Below are 23,996 nucleotides of genomic sequence, written 5' to 3' on the forward strand. Positions count from 1 at the left end.
TGAATTTGGAGTTTCTTGCTTTGGAAAAGCATTTGAAGAATTTTAAGTGGGTCTAAAAGAGTTGCAGTAGGACTAGCAACTTGTCTCACAAACGGTATTTTGCACACCTCTTTTCCCCAGCTTGCAACACTTACAATAATCACTTCAGTCATTCAAGGATTTGGGTTTTTTTTTGTCTGTTTCATTTCTCATCTGTCACAGAGGGATGAAGGAGAATAAAAGTGAAAACACGCAAACCCCATGTGACGTTGATGGTTGGATAAAGAAACAGGGCAGTGAATGAATTTCCCCTACGCAATTCAGACTGTTAGGAAGAATGCAAGTCCTTTCCATAACATGCTAATTTTGTATGAGTAAGGAATATTTTGTGCAAGAGATGTTCAATCACTAGGTATAGCCTAGTTGTAGGTTTTTCTGCTCTTTGTTTTAAGTCTCAAGTATAATTAGCAGGGGACGCGGGTGGCACTGTGGGTTAAACCACAGAGCCTAGGACTTGTCGATCAGAAGGTCGGCAGTTCGAACCCCCATGACGGGGTGAGTTCCCGTTATTCGGTCCCTGCCCCTGCCCACCTAGCAGTTCGAAAGCACGTCAAACGGTGTTTTCATGCACTGCTCTGATTTGCCAGAAGCGGCTTAGTCATACTGGCCACATGACCCGGAAGCTGTATGCCTGCTCCCTCGGCCAATAAAGCGAGATGAGCGCTGCAACCCCAGAGTCGTCCATGACTAGACCAAATGGTCAGGGGTCCTGTTACCTCTATAATTAGTAGAGCAGAGACTTTAGAAATACCACCAAGCAATCAGGTCCTAAAGAAAGGATAGCAAGTACACAGGGAAGACCTATGTAATAGTGGATTCAACATGTATTCTTGCCTTATGAAGAGCCTTTTTGGAATGCATGGTGCTTCCGGAGATGCATATAGATTCACCTGGGAAGCTTCTGATTCCACTAGCATGCTTAAAGTGGTACATCATCAAGTAGCCGCTGTCATCAAGATTGTTACCAGAAGTAAGAGCTTCATGCGTGAGGTAGATATAGAACACTACATGTGCCAAAACACACTGCATTTGATGAATCTGCTCTCTGAAGGGTGGGAAGGGGAACCCTGACACAAATTGAGTCTTCTGTGACTCCAAATATGTAGGATTACATCGATGTAAGTATGGTGATGAATTTTAGGGCCAATTTGTCCCATCTGTGGGATAGCACCTGAAAGTGCAGCACTTGGTTGCATGCACAATAACTCAACCTAACCTGCCCATAGGCAATTCCATGCCAAATTATTATTAAGAAAAAATAAATTGTGATTTGACTTGCGAGTTGCAGAGATGACGGTTTGGGGTAATCATTTTCATGTACGGTATATGTATTTCACAGACCATCAGCGGTGTGAAACCTGATTAAATCTCAATAGTCTTAGCTTTTGTAAAAGAAGTCCAGAATGATGTTGGCCCTGCAGACTGAGAACAAGGGCTGGTTCACACAAAGCCCTGGCATGTAGATGCAGGGCATTCAGGGGCCAAGCCTAAAGCCAGTATCTCCTCTCTGCATCATGCGTAGAACTTTCAACAAAACTGGGTGATTAGAGCACAGAAATGGGACTTACACTGTCTCCTCCAATTGTTACTAGTTAATATTTACATTTCTGTCCCATCCTTTATCAATCCCAATGGGGAGTTACAGAAAGCAACCCCCCCCCCAAAAAAAACTACATAAAAGTGGTAAAACCATGCAGCAATTTAAAGTACAATACTACAGTAAGCACAGAGGATTTACACTAACCGTTTTGCAATTCAACTCAAGAGAAAGCCTTGAGATATGTTTGTAATTGGCACTGTAAGATGTGCAATGATGATGCCAATCATACCCCAGGAAGGTGGAATTCTGCAACTTGAACGCTCTATCCTCATTCATAGCATAATGAACACCAGTTGGAGGGACCATGAGAAGGGCCTCTCTTGCAGATTTTAATGCACACCAAGCAATCTACACCGAATAATCAATTATGGTGACAAAGCCACCTCCAGGGTGAGTGGAAGTGGGAGCAGGCCAAGCCCAGAGCCCACCCCATGTCTAGCAGTACTGCCATGCTTCCTTTTCACAGACCACCCAACTAGGTTAGCAGCAGCCCAGGAGAACTCTTGATATGCAGGCCCTACTGCTTTGTCAACTAATGGGGTTTGTTTGCAGGCTACCAATGTCTATCAGCTAGCACTGCACAGTGGGTAGGGCACACAAGTTCAAGGATCACTCCTGCATGCCAGTGTAAAATTTCTGTACTTGGGCTGTAAGCTAAGCCAAGCAAGTATTTGTTATTGGGTTAACTTTCTGCTGAGAAAAACGGCAAAGCAAAGAACAAACAAAAACCAGGTACCTGTGTTTTAGCAAGTAAGATTCAACCACAGAGGAATTATCTGAATCTTCAGTTGTGCATCTTCTTCATTATATATGGGTAACAGTAACTGGGATGGGGGGGGTTGTCCTCTTTTCCTTAGCTTCAACATCAATGCTGCAAGATATGTTGGGTGCATATAAAAATATCCTTAAGATACAGGTAGGGTGGTCTTAATACGTCTGTGAATCAGCTTACTGTATTCTTTTCTTTTTGTGTGGCGTTGCATTTGCTAATACCCTTAGAGGTTTGATTCAAAAGTAAGGAAGAATCAAAAATCAGGTTTCTGTTGTTTTGAGGTGTGCTTCTCTTTGAAATAAGGTATCGGCTGGCAAACAAAGGAATTCTTCCAAGTCAATTGGAAGCTTCTGACTTGATATCAGAGGAGAATGTTTGCGGTGAATATAAATAGTAAGAAGCTCCTTTCAAGACCAATCCTTAGGTAAAAAGAACTGTGATGTAACTCTGTAAGCATACAGGATGTGTATAAGATATCAGAAGCTTCTGATGGGAGAACTGTGGAACAGACATGTGTTTTTCCATAGGGGTTGACATCATAGTTTGATGTAAACATTTTTGATGTTTCCACCTTTGCTCACCAAATCATGATAAAAGAGGGGGCAAATAATTCTGAGCAGAATGCTAATTTCGTCTCACTAGGCAAAAGTATCCCACACAGATTTTGCTTCTTTATTAGTATTGCCAACTTTTGTGTTGGGGGGGGGGGATCCTGACCCTTTGAAACCTGTCATAATTGGGAACAGGATGCAATCTGGCAAGAAAGTGGAGGAGCTGAGTGGGATGGGGTTAAATATTCTGACAGAGCTTGGCAGATCATGAATGGAACCTGGGGAAATCTGGCGTTTACTGGCATTTCAGACCTCCGGATTTGCTTCTTCAAACAATATACTTGTGCTGTACTCAAACCATTTAAATACAGACTGACTGGGAGCTCAGTTACTTGATATCAACCAATGAAAGTCACTTGAAATGTGCTATACAAAATTTAGCAGGCCTGGCTAGATGCCTTTCTTCCTCATGTGCTTTTTGCAGGATGTTTTTATATTCATTAAAAAAAAGGTATCCATACAAATATTGTGCTTTATTGCTTGCACAGATCCAGTTTGTATGTTAGGTTTCATTCCATGTGGCTGTTGCCAATATAAGAATGCATGAATGAGAAAGTCACTTGGAAGAGGCCAATCATATGTTATGACCCCATGCCGGTACTGCTAATGAGGATCTTGACTGATGGACAGGAGATGCTAGGTTGTGAGTTTACCGTGTGATACAGCCCTGTCCTATGATCTCTTCACTACATTACTAGAGCAACAAGGGATACAATTACAGGGAAGTAGCATTTGCTATGGCAACCTTTTGGTTCCCTTGTTTTTTAATGCAACTCCCATCATCCCCGGCTGAGTTGGTTGAGGAGTTGTGGTCCAGCAACATACAGGGACCCAAGGCTGAAGAACTCTGTACTATGGTCAGCTAATGTCTGATATGGGTTTTATCTAATGTGCTACAAAAAAAGGGGGGGTTTTCAAAGAAATCCATACTTTGATTTGTTCCTCATTAGATTGTCCCCTCAAACATGAATGAAATTAGGACTAAAGCAAGTTAGGCACTTCAGGTGGTTTATGTAGAGTCTTCATTGGCCTGATTCATGTATTGCTTATGTCTCTTCTGTCTACCGCATATTCCCACAGCACATTGCACGAGGGATTTGAGTGTACAACAGTAGCTTAATTTATGTGATTCTTTTTCAAGGCGAAAAGGGGGCAAGAAAAGATAATGTAAAACAGGCCATCATGTATAGGCAGTGACTGTTTTTTGGTGCAACTGTGTGCGTCACAATAATGGGTGGGGTTGGAATGTTTTCAGGCTGTTTCAAATATATGTGATTCCACTTAAATATGCAGTGCCTTGGAACGTAACCACCATGTAAATTGGGAGTTCTCAGTATTGCAAAAGAGGTCTTTTGGAGGGGGAGGGAAACACAGCCTCATATAAATCACATGAAGGGACTCAGAAGCCCAGTAACAGCATGTGAGTTTGATCTTTATTTTGGGCTGTGCCAGAGACTGTGAGGGCGGGGGTTATCTTAAGGTGCAGTAAAAGTGACAAATCTTTTTATTCAACTATTACTTGCTTTTTAGGCACTGAATTTTGGAGATATGCCGAAGTACTTGTGGGAGATTTGGGTACCTGACAAACCATGGGTGGTAAGATATCAGAACTGTTCAACAACAGCAAAAGAACCAGTTTGTTTGTTTTCTTCAAAATCAAGTATTGTGGGTCCAGCTTCCCATTGAAACCAGTGCTCAGGCTCCCTTAGGGAGCTCCATTCACCAACATGTTTCACCAACATAGTATATTGGGAGGGGGCATAAAGGGATCGTTATAGGGCATAAGAGGAACTCTATATACTATATGATGCCACTGTGCTAAGTCCTTGTTTTCAGTAGGACCCCAGGGGTAGGGCCAGGTCACGGTCCCTGAGGTCAGTAGTTTTAGCTGGAAACTAGAGAGGAGTAAAGCACCAAACAGAAGGTGGTACTTCTTCGGTGTCTAGATTTACATGAAAGACCAGGCCTAATCAATCTATAGGCTTCATAGTGTCCAATTCTGGACACAGTCCTTGGTGACTCAGTAGGCTGGGCCACAGCCTCAGAACCTGAACTTTCTGGTTCAATCTGAGGAATCCCTACCACTCTCTTGGAGTAAAATGTTTTGAAATTTGTAAACAATAATTTGTTTCACTTGATTAAGGGTGCTCTATAATTCCAAGAGATTTGGGGAAAAAAACAAATGTTTTCTTATAACTGTCTAGGAGTTGACCACATGCGTTGCCAGAAATATGAAAAAATAAATAAATGAGATGTATCACAAAAAGGGACATAAGAAGACACAAGTCTGCACAGAAATAGCATTTTCTAATTTCTATGTATGATGCAATTTTAGAAATAATTACAAAAATTTAAGTAGAAGCACAGTTCACCTTACCGTAGTATGGGAAAATGCTCTACTGCATGCAGACACACACACACACACACACACACACACACACACAGTCCTCTCTTGTTTTAAGGTTCTCTATCTTTAGAGAACCTTGGACCAGGTAGCGTTTCAAAAAAGGACTCCCTCAAATAGAGTCTTCTATGAAGTAGGAAACACAGACCCTGTAACCGACATGGCAAATTCACACAAAATACTCATTTAACATTTGTTGCTTAACAAAAAATAAATTTGAAAAATGACTTGTAGGTGCAGGCAAGGGAAGCAGTTTTAAGTCCCATTGATTTTGATGGGAGAGATTTAAGCAGATGCTTCAGTCTTCCACTGAAACCAATGGGACTTAAACTACTCAGCTTTGGTTGTTGAGTGTCATATTTTTTTTCCATATTATCACTCAATAGGAAAAAAAAATTGCTCTGATTTTGTTACTAGGAAATTAAACATGCAAAAGCAGCTTCCAATTATATCTCATTGGAAGCTTGTATTTCATGCAAGTCTTTTACAATTCTGTTATTATACTTTATTGCTTACGTTTGAAATCATAATGTTTTATTGCAGAGATTTGTAGATTACACTTTTCAGTTGAGACTATTTCTTTCGGGAGTTTTATTGGCTACTAATAAATATATTAAGCTTTTGATAATTTGCTTATCAATGTTTATGCAATGCACTTTAATGGGGCACGTAAGCACATTGAAGCACTAGCAAAATGTGTGTTGTCCACTTGACTGTGTTTGGGATCATGGTATTCGTGTGTATTCTTGTTATTTATCATGCATGGGACCCTAAGGGCTTGATCCAGAACAGGACATCTCTACATGCAAAAGTGCATCCACAGCTAATGTGGATGCCGATGACATTTTGATGAGCATGTTCAACTCTATCACAGTATTCATTGTGCAGGGCCTATTGAACTGGCTCACTATTGTTTTCGTGTGTGTTTTGGGGGGCTGGTTTTTATCCATGATAATGTTTGAGAATGTAAAGCTGGATATGTATGTAGACCTTGGTATTTTTTAACTGTGGTTTTTGCTTATAAATGTCACTAAAAAGTAGTAACTCTTTCAAACAACTCAACAGAACTAGTCTGGAAGTTTCTCCCATTTAGCCAAGCCATATCATTAGCTAGAAAGTATTTTTCCCCAGCTTCTGTTTCGTTTTGACTCATGCTTGCCCTCAAAGCAGCTGTTTAATTTGAATGTAATTTAGGCAACTAGAAAGGCACTAATTTCCTTTTTTGTTACTTTTTAAAAGTTAGGCCAGTTGTTAAAGCTACAAATGAGGTAGCAATTATAGGGAGATTCAAATAGATTCAGTCCAACTAGGTGCTATTCTGTTTCGTCCTGACACCGTCTCAGTAAAGGAAAGCAGAGCAACAAGATGTGTTTTATATCTTGAGTTCATCTCTCCCTAATTAGTACTGTTTAATGAACCGTTCACCCCCTTGGTTCTCGCGCCTCCCCTTGGGGATTTCCCAGCTGTTTTGCTCTCCTGTTGTAATTGAAATCCAACTTGTTCCAACCTGTAATTGATAGTGAATTCAACCATTTTATGTTTGCCATGAGACAGACGTATGGCGTATGCATGCAAAGCAGCATATGGACAAAAGAATGGCCTACCACCATGAAAGGAAATTTGATTTTGCATCACCATTGTTTATACAAGGAGGTGATAATACACAGATAAGAGGAAAGTATATGCAGCTGTGCATATCTACACAGTCAACCTGCAGGCTTCATCACCTGTAAGTAGGCTGCAGCCTCGAAGGAAGGAAGGAGCTAGGAAGGAAAGTACAGGACTGGGCCAGCATGCCTCCTTGGCTTGCTTGCCTACTTCAGTAGCTGAAGCCCCCAGATACCTGCCTCCTACAGCAAGCCTGGGGCTCCCAGTATCCACCATGTCAGGACCGCGCACATCCCAGTGGGAGCCTGTTCTGAATGCCAGAATGTCTGCATTCAGGGGTTCCTTACCTCCAGGTCTATAACTGTTAATTTTTATTATTTGCTAATTTCTCTATTCATTAGTTGTATACCCTGCCTGTCTTTCCCAGTGGATACTCAAAGTCACCCTAAAGTTCCCATTAGCCGCCCTGGTTCAGCCTGCGCAGCACCACTGCATCGCTTCCTCTTCATGACAGACTGATGCAGCCTCCATTGTCCTTGAAATATTCAGAAGGTGTATACAGAATGAGGAAATGTACATGTGTGACAGAGCGGTGGGAGGTTGGATTGTGGCGGCAGTCCCCACTCCCAATCTACATGCAAAGGCTGCATGTGTATTTTCAGCTGCCCTAAGTGCATTCAGTTACCCTGGGCATGTTGGCTGAATAACACTTCTATATATGTTTTATCCACGGCCCCTGTTTTCCTTAGCCTCCACTTCCCTCGAGTCCCTGTAATCTCTCTTGTTTATCCTCCGGGCTCTGTCTCCTCTTACCTGCCTTTCCCCCAGGGTCTTTCATCCCATCCCATTACTTACCCTGCCCTCTGCCTTTAGCCATAAAGCCTTTCAGAAGCTTTAATCCCAGCTGAATTGAAAGTTTTCACTTCTTTCACAAGACAGGCTATGCATATTGTGTTGGGCCACTTGCTTCATGAGCAGATGGAATACTTATAGACGTCCCCTTCCCTTTCAGCAGTGCAACCAATCACTGCCAGAAGTCTCAGAGAAAGCGGTTTAGGAGAGAAAGCATAGCTCAGAGGATGTGCTTTGCATGCAAAAAGTCCCAGGTTCCATTCCTGATGGCTCCAGTTAAACAGATCAGGTAGTGGGTGATGTGAAAGATCTGTGCCTGAGCCCCACAAGAAGGGCTGGCAGTTAGGGCAGGCCATACTAAACTAGATGGGGGAGATGATTTGATGTGGTATGAGGCACTTTCCTATGCAGTGCACATCACATAACAGCACAGACTAGCTGAACACCATGCAAAAGTGCTGCAAGATCTGTCTGTTGTTTCAGTTGGCCACCGGGGTCAAACTAGCAAAGGGTGAGAGCCCTTCAGTGACGGCTACAACAAAACAAAACTTTTAAGATGCTTTACTGTGGTGGAGGATTGTTGGTTTTTACTGCCTACTTAAAGTGTTCAGGATAGGGCAGGATATAACTCTAAATTATGCCTGCTGCAGAATTTGTGAGTCACAAAGCCATAACATAGCCTTCTGGTGCCGAAGAGGCCCTCCTGCTTTGCTTCCTGCCTGGACAGCAGAAACGGGCTGGGAGGTTTGATCTTGAAATAAACTAAACATAACAAAAAATATAAGGTAGCAGTATATTTTATGCATACAGAAATCATGTATTAATTGACCACAAAAATGACCAAGCTTACACTTAATAATGTTGTGGGTGTATTCTGCTTCTGCCCTCCTTTCCTTCAGGAAAATGTTCATTATTAACAAAATATGCTGCCTTAGAGACTATTATTTTATTTTGGGTCATATTTCCCATGTCATTCAAGCCAACATATAAATCAATGGATTGATGGGCTTGTGGGGGGGGCATTTAGGTAATTGAAGCAGTTCCCCACCCCTTTCATAATGCTTGGACATTCCATGCATTAGTCCACATTACTAGATTAATTTGGGATTTTGTCATTCACTGAATACATTCATAGTTTTATCTCAGTCAGTGAAGCTTCATAGACCTTTCTTGTATGCAGACAAGACAGATGCAAAACAATGTTATCTGTTTAAAAGGAAGAATCTGTTTAATTCTTATGAGTGGGTGAAATCCCCCCCCCTATTTAAAAATTTCTATTACTTGGTATTTTGATTGGGATCAGTTTGACACCTGTCATCTCTAAAATAAGCCTCCACCGGCAAGGGAAAGATTCAGCGTTCACATAGAACTTTTTCTATCTTTGACTTCTGTGATCGGCAATAATATATGTACATTTTTAATGCTATCTCATGTTATATGTTTAAAGGCCCAGATTATTTGTACTCTTGATCCTTTTTTAAAAAAGAGCACATAAGACATAAATCAGAGACGTCAAAGAGAAGCTGTCAGCAGAGCATCACAGCAAAGGCTCTTGTGCACTCTTGAATTTCTGCTTGAAAGGAGCTCTGCACACTGTTCCCTTATGAGTCAGCTTCGTCAGATACTGGCAACAACTCAGGGTGGTAAAATCAAGCTATTTGCCCCTTGGGCCCTGAGGTGTAATTCAGGACATTAACTATCATTCAAAGATATACGTGTTTTCCCTTTTCTTGTCTCCAGAGACAAGAGGACTGGGAGGCCACTTGAAAAACGTGTACAGGCAGAGCAGCCCCAGCATCCAAATCTATCTATCTATTTTTACAAACACTATTAAATATATTGCATGCACAAGGAAAATGTACGTGGCGATTTCTATTATGATTCATCTTCTTGTGCTCCTGAAAATACAGAAAGAAACTAACATAGATCAGGACTGACCTACTGAAAGTGTAAGAACAGGGACAGCCCAAGATAAGATTTATAGGTTGCCAGATCTACATGGGTTGTTGAGTTCTGTGCCATGGATTCACTAAACATTCTGTCCCAGTTTTGCTTATTTGTAAAATGGGCAAATGGTCCCCCCCGCCTCTAATGCCATCTCAGGCTGTACATCCTTAACAATATGTGTATGTGGGGGTTTTTTTTGGGGGGGGGGGGAGGGTTATTGGGTTGTTCTTGTTTTTATTTTGATTATGTATTTTGTGTTTTTATATTGTGATTTTATCCTGTGAACCTCCCTGAGACCTGAGGGTATAGGGTGGCAAACAATTAACCATTAATCATTTAATTAATTTAATAATAATAATAATAATAATAATAATATAATAATAATGCATTGTGTGTGTTACGCACATGACTTGACCTTTAGTCTGTTAATGGGGTCACTCGCTTTGAGTTATTTGCTCTGCGTTCATGTTTTGTGTTTGCCCAGTTGCAGTCTGGATCTGTGTTGGCAAAGGCCTCGTAAGCATAAGCGATAGATGCACACCTTTTGGAGGCAGTTGTAGCAGCCGCGTCCCCAGCAGGCAACCAGCAGGTGCAGCAGCAGCAGCCGGTTCTGCTTCTGCCACTCCTGCAGCCTGAGGCAATGGCCTGAGGGTGCGTCGTCATAACTCCAGCCCTGGTTGCAAAGAAGTGGCTTTCCTACGCAGGAACAAAATCTGTGTAGGAAGTGTTTCCAGTGCAGGGATTCATTGTACGTGAAGCAGTCCCCAGTGGAGTACAATTAATCCAATCTTGTAATTTCCCCCCATTAGTCATAAAATCAAAGGTATTTATTTTTTTGGCCTGGTATAAACATTAGGCTTGAGATGTAACCTCATATATTAAAATTAATGGTATTTTAATAATTCAAAGTAAATGAAATGCCATGAAGGAACCCTGATGCTGATGTATTGTAGGAACCGGGCTAGGCTCAGAAAATTGCAGTATTAGCCACTCAGTTTTAATGAAGTAGAACAAAAAAAGCAGTAAAATGTATTGAGTATATTAAAGCTAAGTAGCTCTAATAATTGCAAGGCGTGTTCCTTACAACCTATGAGCAGCAATGATGAACTGTGTCTTTGCATGTATGTAATTATGAATGATTCATATACATTGAATATTTGAGTATATATAATAAATTATCAGAGTGGGGGTATATGCATAGCCCCATGACTGTGTATACATAATATATTTTTCATATTTCTAATTTACATGTTTGTTTTTAATTCAAACAGCAAGTTAATGAATAAAAATGAATTGGCTCCCATTGGTTTCCAGTCCCAGTTCACAATGTTAGGCATGAACTTGCCTGGGAGTTACATTAATCTAAAATGTCCTTGTACTGCCTCCCACCTCCAGGGGAAGCATGTTTAGCAAGGAAGTAGAATAGGACCTTTTAAGTTGTGGCCCCCCAACTGTGGAACTCTCTCAAGAGAGAGATTAGAGCAGAAAAACCATCCTTCATGGGTCAAGGTGCACTAATTCTGCCAGGCCTCTGTTGTGTATCAGAGGGAACAAACCAACTTAGACCATGAACTGCTTTAGTTCAGGGGTCAGCAAACTTTTTCAGCAGGGGGCCGGTCCACTGTCCCTCAGACCTTGTCAGGGGGGGCGGGGGCGGACTATATTTTGGTGAAAAAAATGAACGAACTCCTATGCCCCACAAATAACCCAGAGATGCATTTTAAATAAAAATACGCTGATTCCTGGACCGTCTGCGGGCTGGATTTAGAAGGCGATTGGGCCGGATCCGGCCCCCAGGACTTAGTTTGCCTACCCATGCTTTAGTCCCTCTCCTGTGCTCCAAATCAGTAATGGGGACATTCCCAAAGAAGGGTTCTACATGCAAGCAGCCTTGCTGGATGGTGATTAATTCATGCAAAAGGGTGTTGTAATCAGTAGGGGGGAAAATCCATATCCAGAATTCAGGACCTAGTACACAGTAAAACCTGTAGGGTCACGAGACTGCATGTGCGACCTGCTAAATGTAGGTTGGCAGTAGCCTTTTACTCATGTGAAGATAGCCAGCAAAGGGAGAGGAGTTGGGGGTGGTGTCACATATTTAGCCCTATCTGCAACATTTCACAGCTCCTCTCACCCCCAAAATCTCTGCCACTGTGTTACAGCGTAACTACCGCAGTGGGGTGCATTATGGGTTCCTGTGTCACTTAGAACTCTGGGCAGGATTGTAAATTGCAGAAATTTTGTCCCAGGATGCCAATGGCAAGAGGAGCCGATGAACTTTGTTGATGGGGCTAAATGAATGCAGCCCCACCCATGTGGCCAGCCTTACCTTCCTTAGGTGAGTCATGTCTGAAGAGGGCTGCTGTCATATTGAGCACAGTTTGTGGCTTGTTTTCTGGTTGGGGTAGTGAAAAACTGACAGGAAGCCAAAGGAATGTCAAATTAGCACTGCCATTTTGTGGAGTTGCAGAGGTTTGCTCTTACGTTGTTGTTGTTGTTAAATTTATATACAGCCCTATATCCACAGGTGTAAACACTGGAACTAATTTAAGTATAACTTTTAAAATCTAGCTCAGAAGTGGCTAACTCACTTTTGTTGCTGAGCACTACTGTTGGATTGTATTTTCCTGTGGCTTTAGGTATGGCATTTAAGACATTTAATTTTATGTAACTCATCCTGCAAACCTTTAGCTGAAGGACAGAAATAACTTCTTGTCCTTCAGATTGTGTTGGACTGCAATTCCCATCAATTCCACCCAGCATGACCAGTGTTCAGGACTGATAGAAGTTATAGTCCAGTAGCATTTGAAGGGTCACAGATTCACCAGCCCTGGTCTAGACAATCCTTCACTGTATGATTCATGTAATATGTTGGGCACCTACTGAACATTATAGGAAAGCATTTTTGATGCATATTAAAATTTTCATTTCATTTTTTATCGTGTTTGGGGGTTTGATAGTATTGGAAAGATGCTAAATATTTGTTTGCTTATCCTGTTAACAGATTTGCTTATACCATGGCCTTTTACTATGGCCCAAACCAGAGCTACAGCTATTACACACGAAAGCAAAAATGCTAAAACAAACAAAACCACTCAGGAATCAGTATCAGAATGAAAAATACCCTACCCACTTTTTAAAATGAGTTTAACTTTCATCTGCCAAAAAAGCTAGCCGTAAGAAAGAAGGAGGAGGCTCTTTGGGGAGAGAATTCAGGGTGGGAGCCACTCCCGAAGAAGAACCCCTTCCTTGGGACCTCTGGCTGAGCTTCTGGTGGCTGTTGCACTTGCAGAAGACGATCTGAGCGCACTGGGGATGTGTGTGCATGTGACCGAGGAGGGCATTAACAATTTCAGTTAAAGAGAGCTATAAAGCACAAAGAGGAAAGCAGAAATAGACTGTGTTTCCTTACCAACAGCAGATGCTAATGCCTCCAGTATTCTTGCTGCTCCATGACAATCCGTTTATGCGCTACTATCATTATAAAACAATCCCAAGCAAAGCATACACAGATGCTCAATTTCTTCGAGATTTGTCTTCCTCCATAAGCACCCAGCTTTCTCGTTGCCAAACATTTCCACCGCATATATGAATCAACGCCACCTCTCCCCACTCATTACTGCAACAAATAATCAACACTTTTGCTTGCTATCTTTAACAAAACATTAATGTCAAGCAGCAGTCTAATTTCGGCCCCCCACCCTCCTGCCATTAAAACCACAAACATTCAAACTGTTTGAAACGATTAGGCTCAACAAACGGCTACCCACTCCTCGCACTGCATTATCGCAATGTCTCTGAGGGTTCTTAATCTAGAATTAAAATACAATTCCAAATGGATCACCATTTAATTAATAGCTATGTGCCCTGCTTTCTGGAGTAGGGTCCTCTGCTTGAAAGAGTCGTCATCCAGTCCAAGTCAGGTTTCAAGTTAATTAGTCATCTTTAGGGAAGGACTGCAGCTGCATGAGAGAGCTTCTGTCTTGCGAACAGAAGGTCCCATATTCAACCCCTTGGAAGTGTCCCCTGTATGAAGCCCTGGAGAGCCACTGTCAGTTGTTGTCAACAGCGGTGAGGGAGATAGACTCACTATAATGCAGTTTCCTATGTTCCTGCAGATGAGATGGATAAGCAGGAGCTTTGACATTGCTACTCAGTGGCTAGCATCAAGAGACAGCAGACTGAGCAGGCACACAGATCACCTGGTCACAGCCTTCTGCACAATGATGAAACATATTGCACCCCTACTTGTTATAGCAATTATTTCCAAATTTGCCTACATGAATACAAATTATCACATGCAAATTTTATGCAGATCTGTGACTGCTTTTTGTTCTCTTTTTGGTGATGCATTTCCTCTCTTGGCAATGCATAAATGGCATTTAAAGCCGTCTCACAATTGCAAAGTAAGGCCTAAAATGGTGTTCAAGGCAAACCATTTGTTTCATGCCACCGTGCATTTCTGAAAATGGCACCCAACGTTGTTAAAATAGGTTATGATAAGAACAGAAGAGTGACTGGAAGGATGTTGGAGAGCCGGGGCAAACGATGGGATGTTGTGTGGACTTAGAATGAGCAGCAGTTAGAGAATAACAGTTGAAGAGCTGCAAGTCAAGTGCAAGACAAGTACCGTCAAGTGTTTGTTATTTTGTTTATTTTGGTTTGAAGAGACAGCAGAGTAGGGAATGGAATGGTTTATAAGGAGATGCCCAAGTTAAAGGAAGCTGACAAAAAAAAAAAATACAGCCTGTAGTTTTGGAATATAAAAGACAGGCTGGAGATGATCTGTCTTGAAAGAGAGTGGAAGAAGAAAGAATTAGTTCTGAAGAAGACAGTGCAGCAGAAGCATTTTGGTGCTCCCAAAAGCAACGAAGCAGGGACAAGTGGTCCAGGTGTTGGTTGTAGCTAGAAGGCAAATGAGTCCAGCTGAGGACTTTACCCACTGGCAGGAAGGATAAGCAGATCCTGGGATGTACTGAGGTGACCAGGCTGCTCAAAGCCATGCCATGGAAGCCAGTTCAAGTGTTAGAGCTATATATCTGAATGAGGAACCGCAGGGCTAATCACTGCAAAGGTAGATTATCAATTAAACATGGATGAGCTTAGGACATCGGTACAATATTATGAGCAAAGGTTGTGGGAAGAAAAGGAATTGTTTCAGAATCAAAACACTTGGTTGAGTACAGAATTGAAGCCCCATGGCTATGAACATCTGGCACTTGCTCAGGAAAAAGGAAATAAGATTTGGAGCTTGTGTAACCCTGAGAACAAGAAAGAGGAGGTTTCCCAGGATGAAAGGGTAAGTCAGTGGAAAAGGTACAGGGACATGTGGTAGTTCTTTTAGAGTGGAACAAATAGAGGCAAAAGAGAAGCAAGCTGGTTGGGGAGAGAGATTCTGCAATGAACTAAAAATCCATACCAAGTTATCTAATTTATACAGCAGCAGTGCCAATGAATTGGAGGCAAAAAGTAAGGAAGGGTTGTAGAAAGCAGGGGATGCTAACAAAGAAACTCAGGGTCATTTGGCAGAAATGGAACAAAAACTGTGGCCAGGAAAGAACTGAAAGGAAAGATGGGGGTTGTTGGGCTGTTCTTGTTTTTATTTTGATTATGTATTCTGTGTTTTTATATAATGATTTTATCATGTGAAATGCCCTGAGACCTGCAGGTATAGGGTGGTAAGCAAATTAAAATACTATTATTATTATTATTATTATTATTAAGATTAAGATTAGCAGGCTTGAAAAATAGTTGAGCAATGCATACTATTTGGTTTTGGTCATGAAGTACAAAGGGACTAGCCTTCTAGAGGAGGAGGAGCAATTTATTTTGGAAACATCTTCGACTGTTGACAATTTATTTGAAGGCTTTTGTCACTGAAGGCTTTTCACTTAACTGGAGAAATAAGTTGAAAATGGACTATTAAGCAGATTTCTGTCCACCCATCATGGTGCACACTCTTGCTTTTAGTGGTTTTTTTCTATTAGTTTTCCACAATGAAAGAGTTCTTGGTTGATTTATGTACACAGGTTGTATGTTAAAGGTAGTCCATAGGCAAGAAGAAAGCAATCCTAACTATGTTTACTCAGAAGTAAGTCCCAGTGAATTTAATGTGTCTTATGCCTAGGTAAATGGGGTTTCAGCTTACTTTGCTTCCTACTATGCATATTACAAACTAGTGAGTTGTTCATTGCTGTTCTAAAGGATTTTTCAAAAAAGAAAAAAAGAAGAAAGTCTGATCTGTCCATCCCTACAAAACTGTCTTCTGCTTGTTGTTGTGGGACATCACATATGGGGTTTTAATTGACATTTTATTGATTTTTTCCCCAATTATAAAGCAATAAAGTGATTTAAAAAAAGAAAAAGTGCTCCCCATTGTAATAATGTTGCGCAAAACTACTGCAGGAACTGGAGGAAGATTTAGGCACCAGCCAATCAGTGCTGTGCAGAGCAGGCTTCTGCTGGAAACTCATGCAACCAGTTTTCTTTTCTTTAAATATTTATTTATACAAGGGGAAAAAACCACAAAAAACCACAAATGCCAAATTACACACAAATTACAAAAATAACCATAGACACATAATTTTCTTGGCAAACAATAAAACATCTATTGGTCTTAACACTAAAGACCCAACCTCCCGTCTATTCCATATTTCAAATTCATATTACTTATTGCCAATACACATTTTTTCATAATTAAACTTATTCTCAATAAATCTAATTTCTTCTATCTACCTAGCAACCATTACTGAAGTTCCTCGAATGCTGCAACAGAATTTAAACTACTATATCTATTTTTCAGATATTCTTTGAAAACCTCCCATTTAGAAACAAATTCCTGTTTTGATTTATTCTTTATTTTTTTCTGATAAACCATCTAATTTGGCAGGATCGGATCCAAAAGCTGACAGGACATCACATATGGATGATGGTTTGAAAGAGAAGCTTGTAACAGAAGAGTGAGTGGAAGAATGCTGGACAGCAGCGGAGTGTGATGGAATGTTGGGTGGAATTCAAGTGAGTGACAGGTGGAGAGATTCTGGAAAGACAAAGTGAATGGGATGGAAGCACAGGTATAGAGTTAGGATAGCTGTTAAGGAAGAATCATAGCATAGTAGAGTTGGAAGGGACACAAAGGGTCATCTGGTCCAACCCTGTGCAATGCAGAAATCACAAGTAAAGCATCCATGACAGATGACCATCCAAACTGTTCAAAGACCTCCAAGGAAGAAGAGTCCACTACCTCTCATGGGAGTCTGTTCCACTGTCAAACAGCTCTTACTGCCAGAAAGTTCTTCCTGATGTTTAGTCACAATCTCCTTTCTAGTAACTTGAAGCCATTGGTCCAGGTCCCAGCTTCCGAAGCACAAAGAAACAAGCTTGTTCCATCTTCCGTGTGGCGGCCCTTTAGGTATTTGAAGATGGCTATCATAACTCAATCTCAGGCTCCTCTTATCCAGATTAAACATACCGAACTCCCCCAACTGTTCCTCCTAAGGCTAGGTTTCCAGACCCTTGATCATCTTGGTCGCCCTCCTCTGCACACATTCCAGCTTGTCAGTATCCTCCTTAAATTGTGGCACCCAGAATAGGACACAATACTTTCATACACTGCAACATAGTGGAGCAATCCTATCATTAGGAATCATGTCAGGCAGCCTGCATCAGGAGGCAAATTTTGAAGCAATAATTTTCAATTACTGGATCAGAAGGGGCACCATTTTGATCCTAAATTCTTGACCCAACTCTGGCATGATATAGTTCGTATTATCGGGTAACATAAACATTACTGAGTGATATTGCAAAGTGCCATACGCCTGGTTTTAGGGCAGCCTTCTGTCATGGAAATGCTTTGTATTCATTAAATACTTTGCCTTCCCTTGGAAATACACAAAGCGTTGTGATGTTTTGTTCCTTGTTTTGCTTTAAAAGAGGAGGAATGAGCTAAACAAAATGCCTCTTTTGCAAAGGCCGATCTATTTTGTCCAGCACCCATATTGAGTCTTAATTTCTTATCAGCCTCTAGAAGCCATTTAGTGATTTATGGGTGCAGGGAACAGTCACAGCAAAGACCAGCGGTTGGTGAACTTTAAGGGAGGGGGAGATGGGAGAAAGAGTTTTATGCCCTGAATTGTGTCATCAGGGCCCAATTAAAACAATCAATCTTTTGTCAACCAGCTACATTGACCACCCTGTTTGTGCCAATCTGCAATGTTTCTTACACACAGAGTTGCCTTGTTAAGAATGGCATTAGATGATTTCCTCTTTAACTCCTTGAGAACTTGGGAATATATACTGCCCAGGCATGCATGCAGTTGACAGTGAAGGCCAGAAGGATCTGATTGTGCTCCGAGCCCCAAAACCCATCCCCCATGGAAATAAAGACACAGTGGAGACAGAATTTCGTTTAAATGTTAATGGGCAAATTTTGGCCACAGCTTTATTAAATACACAAGTGTGACTGGTATTGACTTAGGCATTGGTATCAAAACTATATCTGGCTCCTGCCCCACCCTGTGGGAAGCCTGGAAGGGTAACAACCAGCAGGGGGAGCTCCATCAGTGTGTATTGATTGATGCTCACCCCTGGGGTTCCTGGGGGTCCTGGCATGACCCTAGTCCCTCTCTGGGCTTCGGACGAGATCCAGACCCCCAGATTCCTTTAATGGAATATCCTATTCGTTGGAGGGGCAGGTGATGGCGGCACCTCCCCTCCCCACATTCCCCTAAACCAGTGCCTAACCGCCAAACCTTACAAAGTTGTGACGATTGCTAAGAGGTAGGCAAAAACCAAGTGGCCACAGCCAATCTGCCACATTAGGAAAAATTCCTACCCAGCCCCTGTTCCAAAGCAGGCGACCAACCAAAGTCCAAAGCAAGGCCAGACATGACCTAACAAATGGGTGGGTGGGTGTTCGGTAGCGCGAAGCAAAAGGAGGTCCTTACGTCACACTGCCAAATAAATACCCCCAAACTTGCCACACTGCCGATTGGCTAAAGGCCACTGGCATAACTGTGGCACCACCAGCTTGGAGCGGGGCAAGCCCCGCCCACAAGCCGGTTGGGGAAGAGTTCCAGGACCGAGCACAACATGGACCCTCTGTTAGGAGGATCCAACTTACAGTTACATTCTGTTATGATAGGGTGTTGCAAAATAAAGGGATTCAGTTTGTGGGTATAAAGGGATGCATTCAGTTTGTGGAAGGGCACCCAACTCATCCTGCTGAGCATGGCAGAAAGCACCGAGTCAGACTCAGTGCCATAGCCATCTGAGGTAGGCAAGGGCACCTACCTAGTCATGGTGCCAATGCTTAACTTTATTAGGAAAGAGATTGTGGGGCTCGAATCTGTCTGGTGTCAAATCCTCAGATCTGTAAATTCTTCCTCTAATCCTTCACATTTAAGGTCTTACTGTAGCTCCTCGGTGGCAAGCAGCATGCACTCTGCACCTACTTGGAGAAATGTTAATCCATTCTTACTTTATAAATTCCAAGGTTGAGCTTTGGAATTGAAAACAGATGCCAGGGCCCCTGGCACAAATTAAGCCCTGGAGGGTGCCAAACAAACAAAGCAAGCAAGCAGGGATTGAGAAAAGGACCCAGCACCACACAGAAGCATGTTTAGATAATTACAGCACAACAGGGACCCCGCTCTGGCTGGAGCCCTGCTCTCTAGCATGCTGCGTGGCCTAATCCTGACACACTCTGTGTGATCCCACCTGTATATTGTTCTGCTTAGCTGAGGAATAGGGAACCATTTAGCTGTGTCTTTCCAGGTACGCTGGTGTGGAATACTTTTCATAGTTTGAAATTAATAATAGTAATAATATGTTTACCTTATTAAGACTACAGCCCTAGGCACACTTGTGCCCCACAGTGGGACTTAATTTTGAGTGAACATGCATAAGATTGTACTGTCAGGCACCTCCCCCAGCCACAAACTTCAATCTAATACTAGGGATTCAGATCATATGCTTAAAACTGCTGAAAGCTGCCAAGGGCATTTGCCAGCAATTCATTTTTACACTTTTCAATTTGCAGAACCAGCTCTCAGTCGTGTTTGTGTGTGTTTGGGTTTTTTTATTTTTATTTGGTGCTTTAGATGAAATCCTATTTGGGAAGATCAATGAGAGGTTAACCAAAGCCTAGACAGCTGCATTGGTAAAAAGTCGACAGCTTTGATTTGATGCCAAATTGACACCCTTCCTCCCCCTTTCGTTTTTGTTATGTTGTTTTCCACTGCTCTTATTTTCCCTGCCTGTAGTCAGATCACATAGTGCCAAGCTATCCAGCACTAGCTACAGAGGTTATTAGTATGCTTATCACACCATCACGAATTACCATACATTATCATTTTACAATCCCACAAATATCAAACAAGGAGAGGGGGTGTCTCTGGAAAGGATATTAAGAACAGTCAAATTTCTGAAAACACTCTGAATTTCTCAATAAGGTGCCCATTGCTCCGATACCCTTTCCTGCCCCCAATTTAAATTGAATAAGTGATTAAATCGCACCATTGTTGGAACATAAAAGGCCACAGATGTATTTAAACAACACGGTGATACATACCAACAAAAATTAATCAGTGTGCTTGATGCATTGGAAACTAATCCATGCTGGGAAAAGGGATCTGCCCAACCATTTTACATGTCACCTTGAAAAACAAAAGTTCAACACCATGTGGTCCTTGTTGCTAAAACATTCCCAACTTTCTTCTTGAGATGAGGCCACATTTTCCATGTAATGAGAAATATATGTCCAATACTCAGCCTTAACTGGTTTGTGAAAGCAGTATGTTGTTGTTCTTTTAATACTAAGGACTGGTTCACACTTTCACTTTACTTATATTTTGATTGCATTGTGTACCAAATTAATTCCCAAGGGTCCGAGAGCTTTGCTTGTTCAGCAGCTGTGCATTGAGGAAATCTGATCTTACCCACTCAATCGGATCTTATCAGATGCATGGAAAATCCAAAGAGAGATTTTGCTTAACTAAGCTTCTAGTCTGGAAGATCAGATTTTTGCAAGGGACAGTCACAGAACAAGAAAAGCTCTTGGACCCATGGGAATTTATCGGTGCACAATATGATCAAAATACAGGTCAAGGGAAAGTGTGGGTGAGCCCTAAGAATGGTTCCAACATGTAGAAACCAAAACTAAACTGAACAGTGGTACCCTAAGGCAAGTGTGGGGCAGCTTTGACCCTCCAGATGTTGCTGAACTGCAACTCCCAGGGATGATCCCCTCATTTTCTGTAAGGGGAAGCAGTGTCTTGAAGCAGTGCTCCTGGCAGTCAGACACCAGCACTTTTGTGGGGCTCACAGCAGGAGAGTGGCAGACTGTTTGCAAAGTCAAAGTTGTTCATCCACTTTTGGAATCAAATTTCAAACCTCAGTAAGCCAAAGGGTGATCTTAACATTCTTCCTAAAGGGCTGGAAAGTGTCAGATAATCAGGGAGCCTTAAACAATTCAATCTTTTCAAATTCCTATATAAAATTATCTGATCCACACTTATTGATCAGATCTGGGCCATCTGCCAGATTTCCCTGAATGTTGCAACAATTCTTAGCAGTTTCAGTAAATCTAAATATGCATTTTGGCTGCCCTTTTCTGCAGCTTTTATTTATTATTCATTTAAACATAAATTTCTATGTGCTAAACCAAGAAAAATATCTCCTCAAAGCAGGGTACATGAAAGAATTTTTTTAAAAAAACCATAAAAAGGAAAAGCTCAGAACACAAAATTTGTGTAAGTAAGTAAGGAAGGAAGGAAGTAAATAAGTAAATACCGTATTTTTACGTGCATAAGACTAGGTCCCCCCCCCTAAAAAGAATGTCAAAAATTAGGGGGCATCTTAAACATGGATACATCTCCCATTTTCTTAAATATGAGTCCCCGAAAATACATGGGGGGTGGCTTATAGATGGGAAAATACGGTAAATAAATAATGCTTTAAGCTGGTGTCTAAAGGTAAACACAGAGGCGATTAATTTACCAGCTCTATTGTATCCTCCTTGAGGTTTGGAGACCAACAGTATGCAATATATGAAGCATGATTGCATTATAGATTAGTATAAATGCATTATGATATTGACAGTTTTAGTTTTGATCCCCAACATGGTGTTTACCTTTTTCACAGCTTGCGCACCCCAGACTGGTATTTCCATTGAACTTTCCACCATAACCCTGATATGTTTTTACTGCCTGCTTAGATCCCATTACGACATAAAATCTGCCCCAGTGTGCATTGTTTTACATTTATTTACAGTCAACCAAATATACCATTTTAGTGCCTATCCATGCACTTTATGGGATCCTTTCAGAGCTCTTCGAAATCCCTTTTTGTGCCCCCCCCCCCAAATAATTTGGTATGATCAGCAAGTTGACCACCTCACCACTCGCCTCAACTACATATAATTTGAAAACAAATTTAAAAGCCCTTGTCCCAATACAAATCCTCACTTTTTGCATTGTGGAAACTGTCCATTTATTCCTACTCTCTGCTTAAATCTCAGAATAATTGTGTTAAGTCTACTGAGGTTTTACAAGGATTTTTTATGAAATGTCAAATTATGCCTCAAGAAAGATAGACAGCTGTAACTCATAAGCACTGTAGGCTCACAGATGATTTGCAAGGTCAAGTTTCAAACTGGAAAACAGCAACTGAATTCAAGATTGATTTTGTTTTTATCTGTACCTGCAGGAACGTATAGATAATTAGTTCCAAATGCTTGTGCATCGGTGTCGGGAGAAAATACTCTTAAGATTAAAATAAATACTTTATGTCTGGTGATGTGAACTGAGCACATTGTTTGAAGGGCAACAAATATAACTTAAGAAACTATTGTTTCTTAATTTTAATTTTGACCTGTCACATGAAAACTAGTCAACAGTTGCAGGAAACCCAAAGTAATAGTAAAGAGAAATTTGAAGATAAAAATGCCCTGGGAATGTGATATCTGGTTATGTGCTCACCTAAATGCAGCTGTTCCATAGGAAACTGTGAACACTTGCATGTTCCAGCCATGCTAATAATGCTTTAAAAAAAAATATTCTTGAGAATTTGAAAATAAACTAAACTGATTCTGCATGTCTTGGACTAATGAGCAGATTGTAATTTGGCTACCTGCTGGCTTTCACACTTGCAGTGCAATTTTCTCAGCTCATAAGGATTGAAGCACATTTTAAAATGGGTGGGGTGGTGATAAGACAACACCTGTTTAAGTGCTATTTAAATTGTGGCCGCCTCCCAATGCATATGGATGTGAAAATAGGACAGAGTGGGTGTACAAGTGAGCACATGCAAATGTGGCATGGACCCCTGCCTGTGATCTGGTTATACAGGTATGTGCAGGAGCATCACACATTTCACTGTATGCCTGATTATACCCATGTTGCCTCTTTGGGTCATAAGAGACAAGAGGACTATTGCTGACATATTGAATGAGGTGTGTTGTCGACATTCTAAATGAAAGGATATCATGTCTACATAGGGCTGTTCTTTAGAGGGTCTTCTTTGGTGTGTTACCTTTTTCTGATAGGCGTATGTGCCCCACTCTTAGATATCAAACTTTGATGGTGAGATGATGATTAACTAGATTTATTGGGCACTATTTAAAAAGAAAGTAACTCAAAGCAACTTACTACAACAACCATCTTTACAGCTTCTGGCTATTGCCAGTCGATCTGCCACTGCTATTTTAAAAACCATTTATAAAGCATTTAAAGCCCATTTTGGTTCAGATACATCAATGAAAGCAAATTTGTGTGCATAGTGCAAAGTTCTGCACTTTGTTTGTGCTCCCCCAGAAGGACCTTATTTACATTGCACTCTACTTTCTTCCCTGCTGCTTCTGCAGGGATGCTGAGCAGAAAACAAAACGAGGTGATCCAGAGGAGCTGGTAATCTGAACCTGGCTCTCATCTAAATAATATCTGAATGTTGGCAGGGTTGGCCTATGTGGAAAGTGGGTTCATTCTGCCTACTTGTTTTGCAACTGGTCCAGCTTAGAGGGGGGATGACTAAGAGCAAATAACAGCAGGCAGGCAGGCAAACAGCAAACTAAGCTTATCTCCCTTAGTCAGACCTTTTTTGCAAATCAGAAAACAAAACAGTGGAAAATGTGTTGATGGATGTGATTCTGTAGCACCATGAAGACTA

The 23,996-nt window shown here is 41.4% G+C and overlaps 1 protein-coding gene across 10 annotated transcripts in view; it reads left to right on the forward strand.

Moving 5' to 3' along the window:
* PCDH9 (protocadherin 9) overlaps positions 1–23,996 on the forward strand; it is a 746,233-nt gene that overhangs the window by 338,311 nt on the left and 383,926 nt on the right. For 5 of the 10 annotated variants that reach the window (XM_083435788.1, XM_083435790.1, XM_083435784.1 and 2 more), the window contains one exon: positions 4,553–4,618. The exons of the other annotated variants lie outside the window; for them this stretch is intronic. In XM_083435788.1, coding sequence (XP_083291914.1) covers positions 4,553–4,618 — 66 coding nt within the window. The remainder of the gene's footprint in view (positions 1–4,552; positions 4,619–23,996) is intronic. 10 annotated transcript variants of the gene reach the window in all.

Source organism: Podarcis tiliguerta (assembly GCF_965153285.1).
Source record: "Podarcis tiliguerta genome assembly, chromosome: 4".
NCBI classification, from domain to species: Eukaryota; Metazoa; Chordata; class Lepidosauria; order Squamata; family Lacertidae; genus Podarcis; species Podarcis tiliguerta.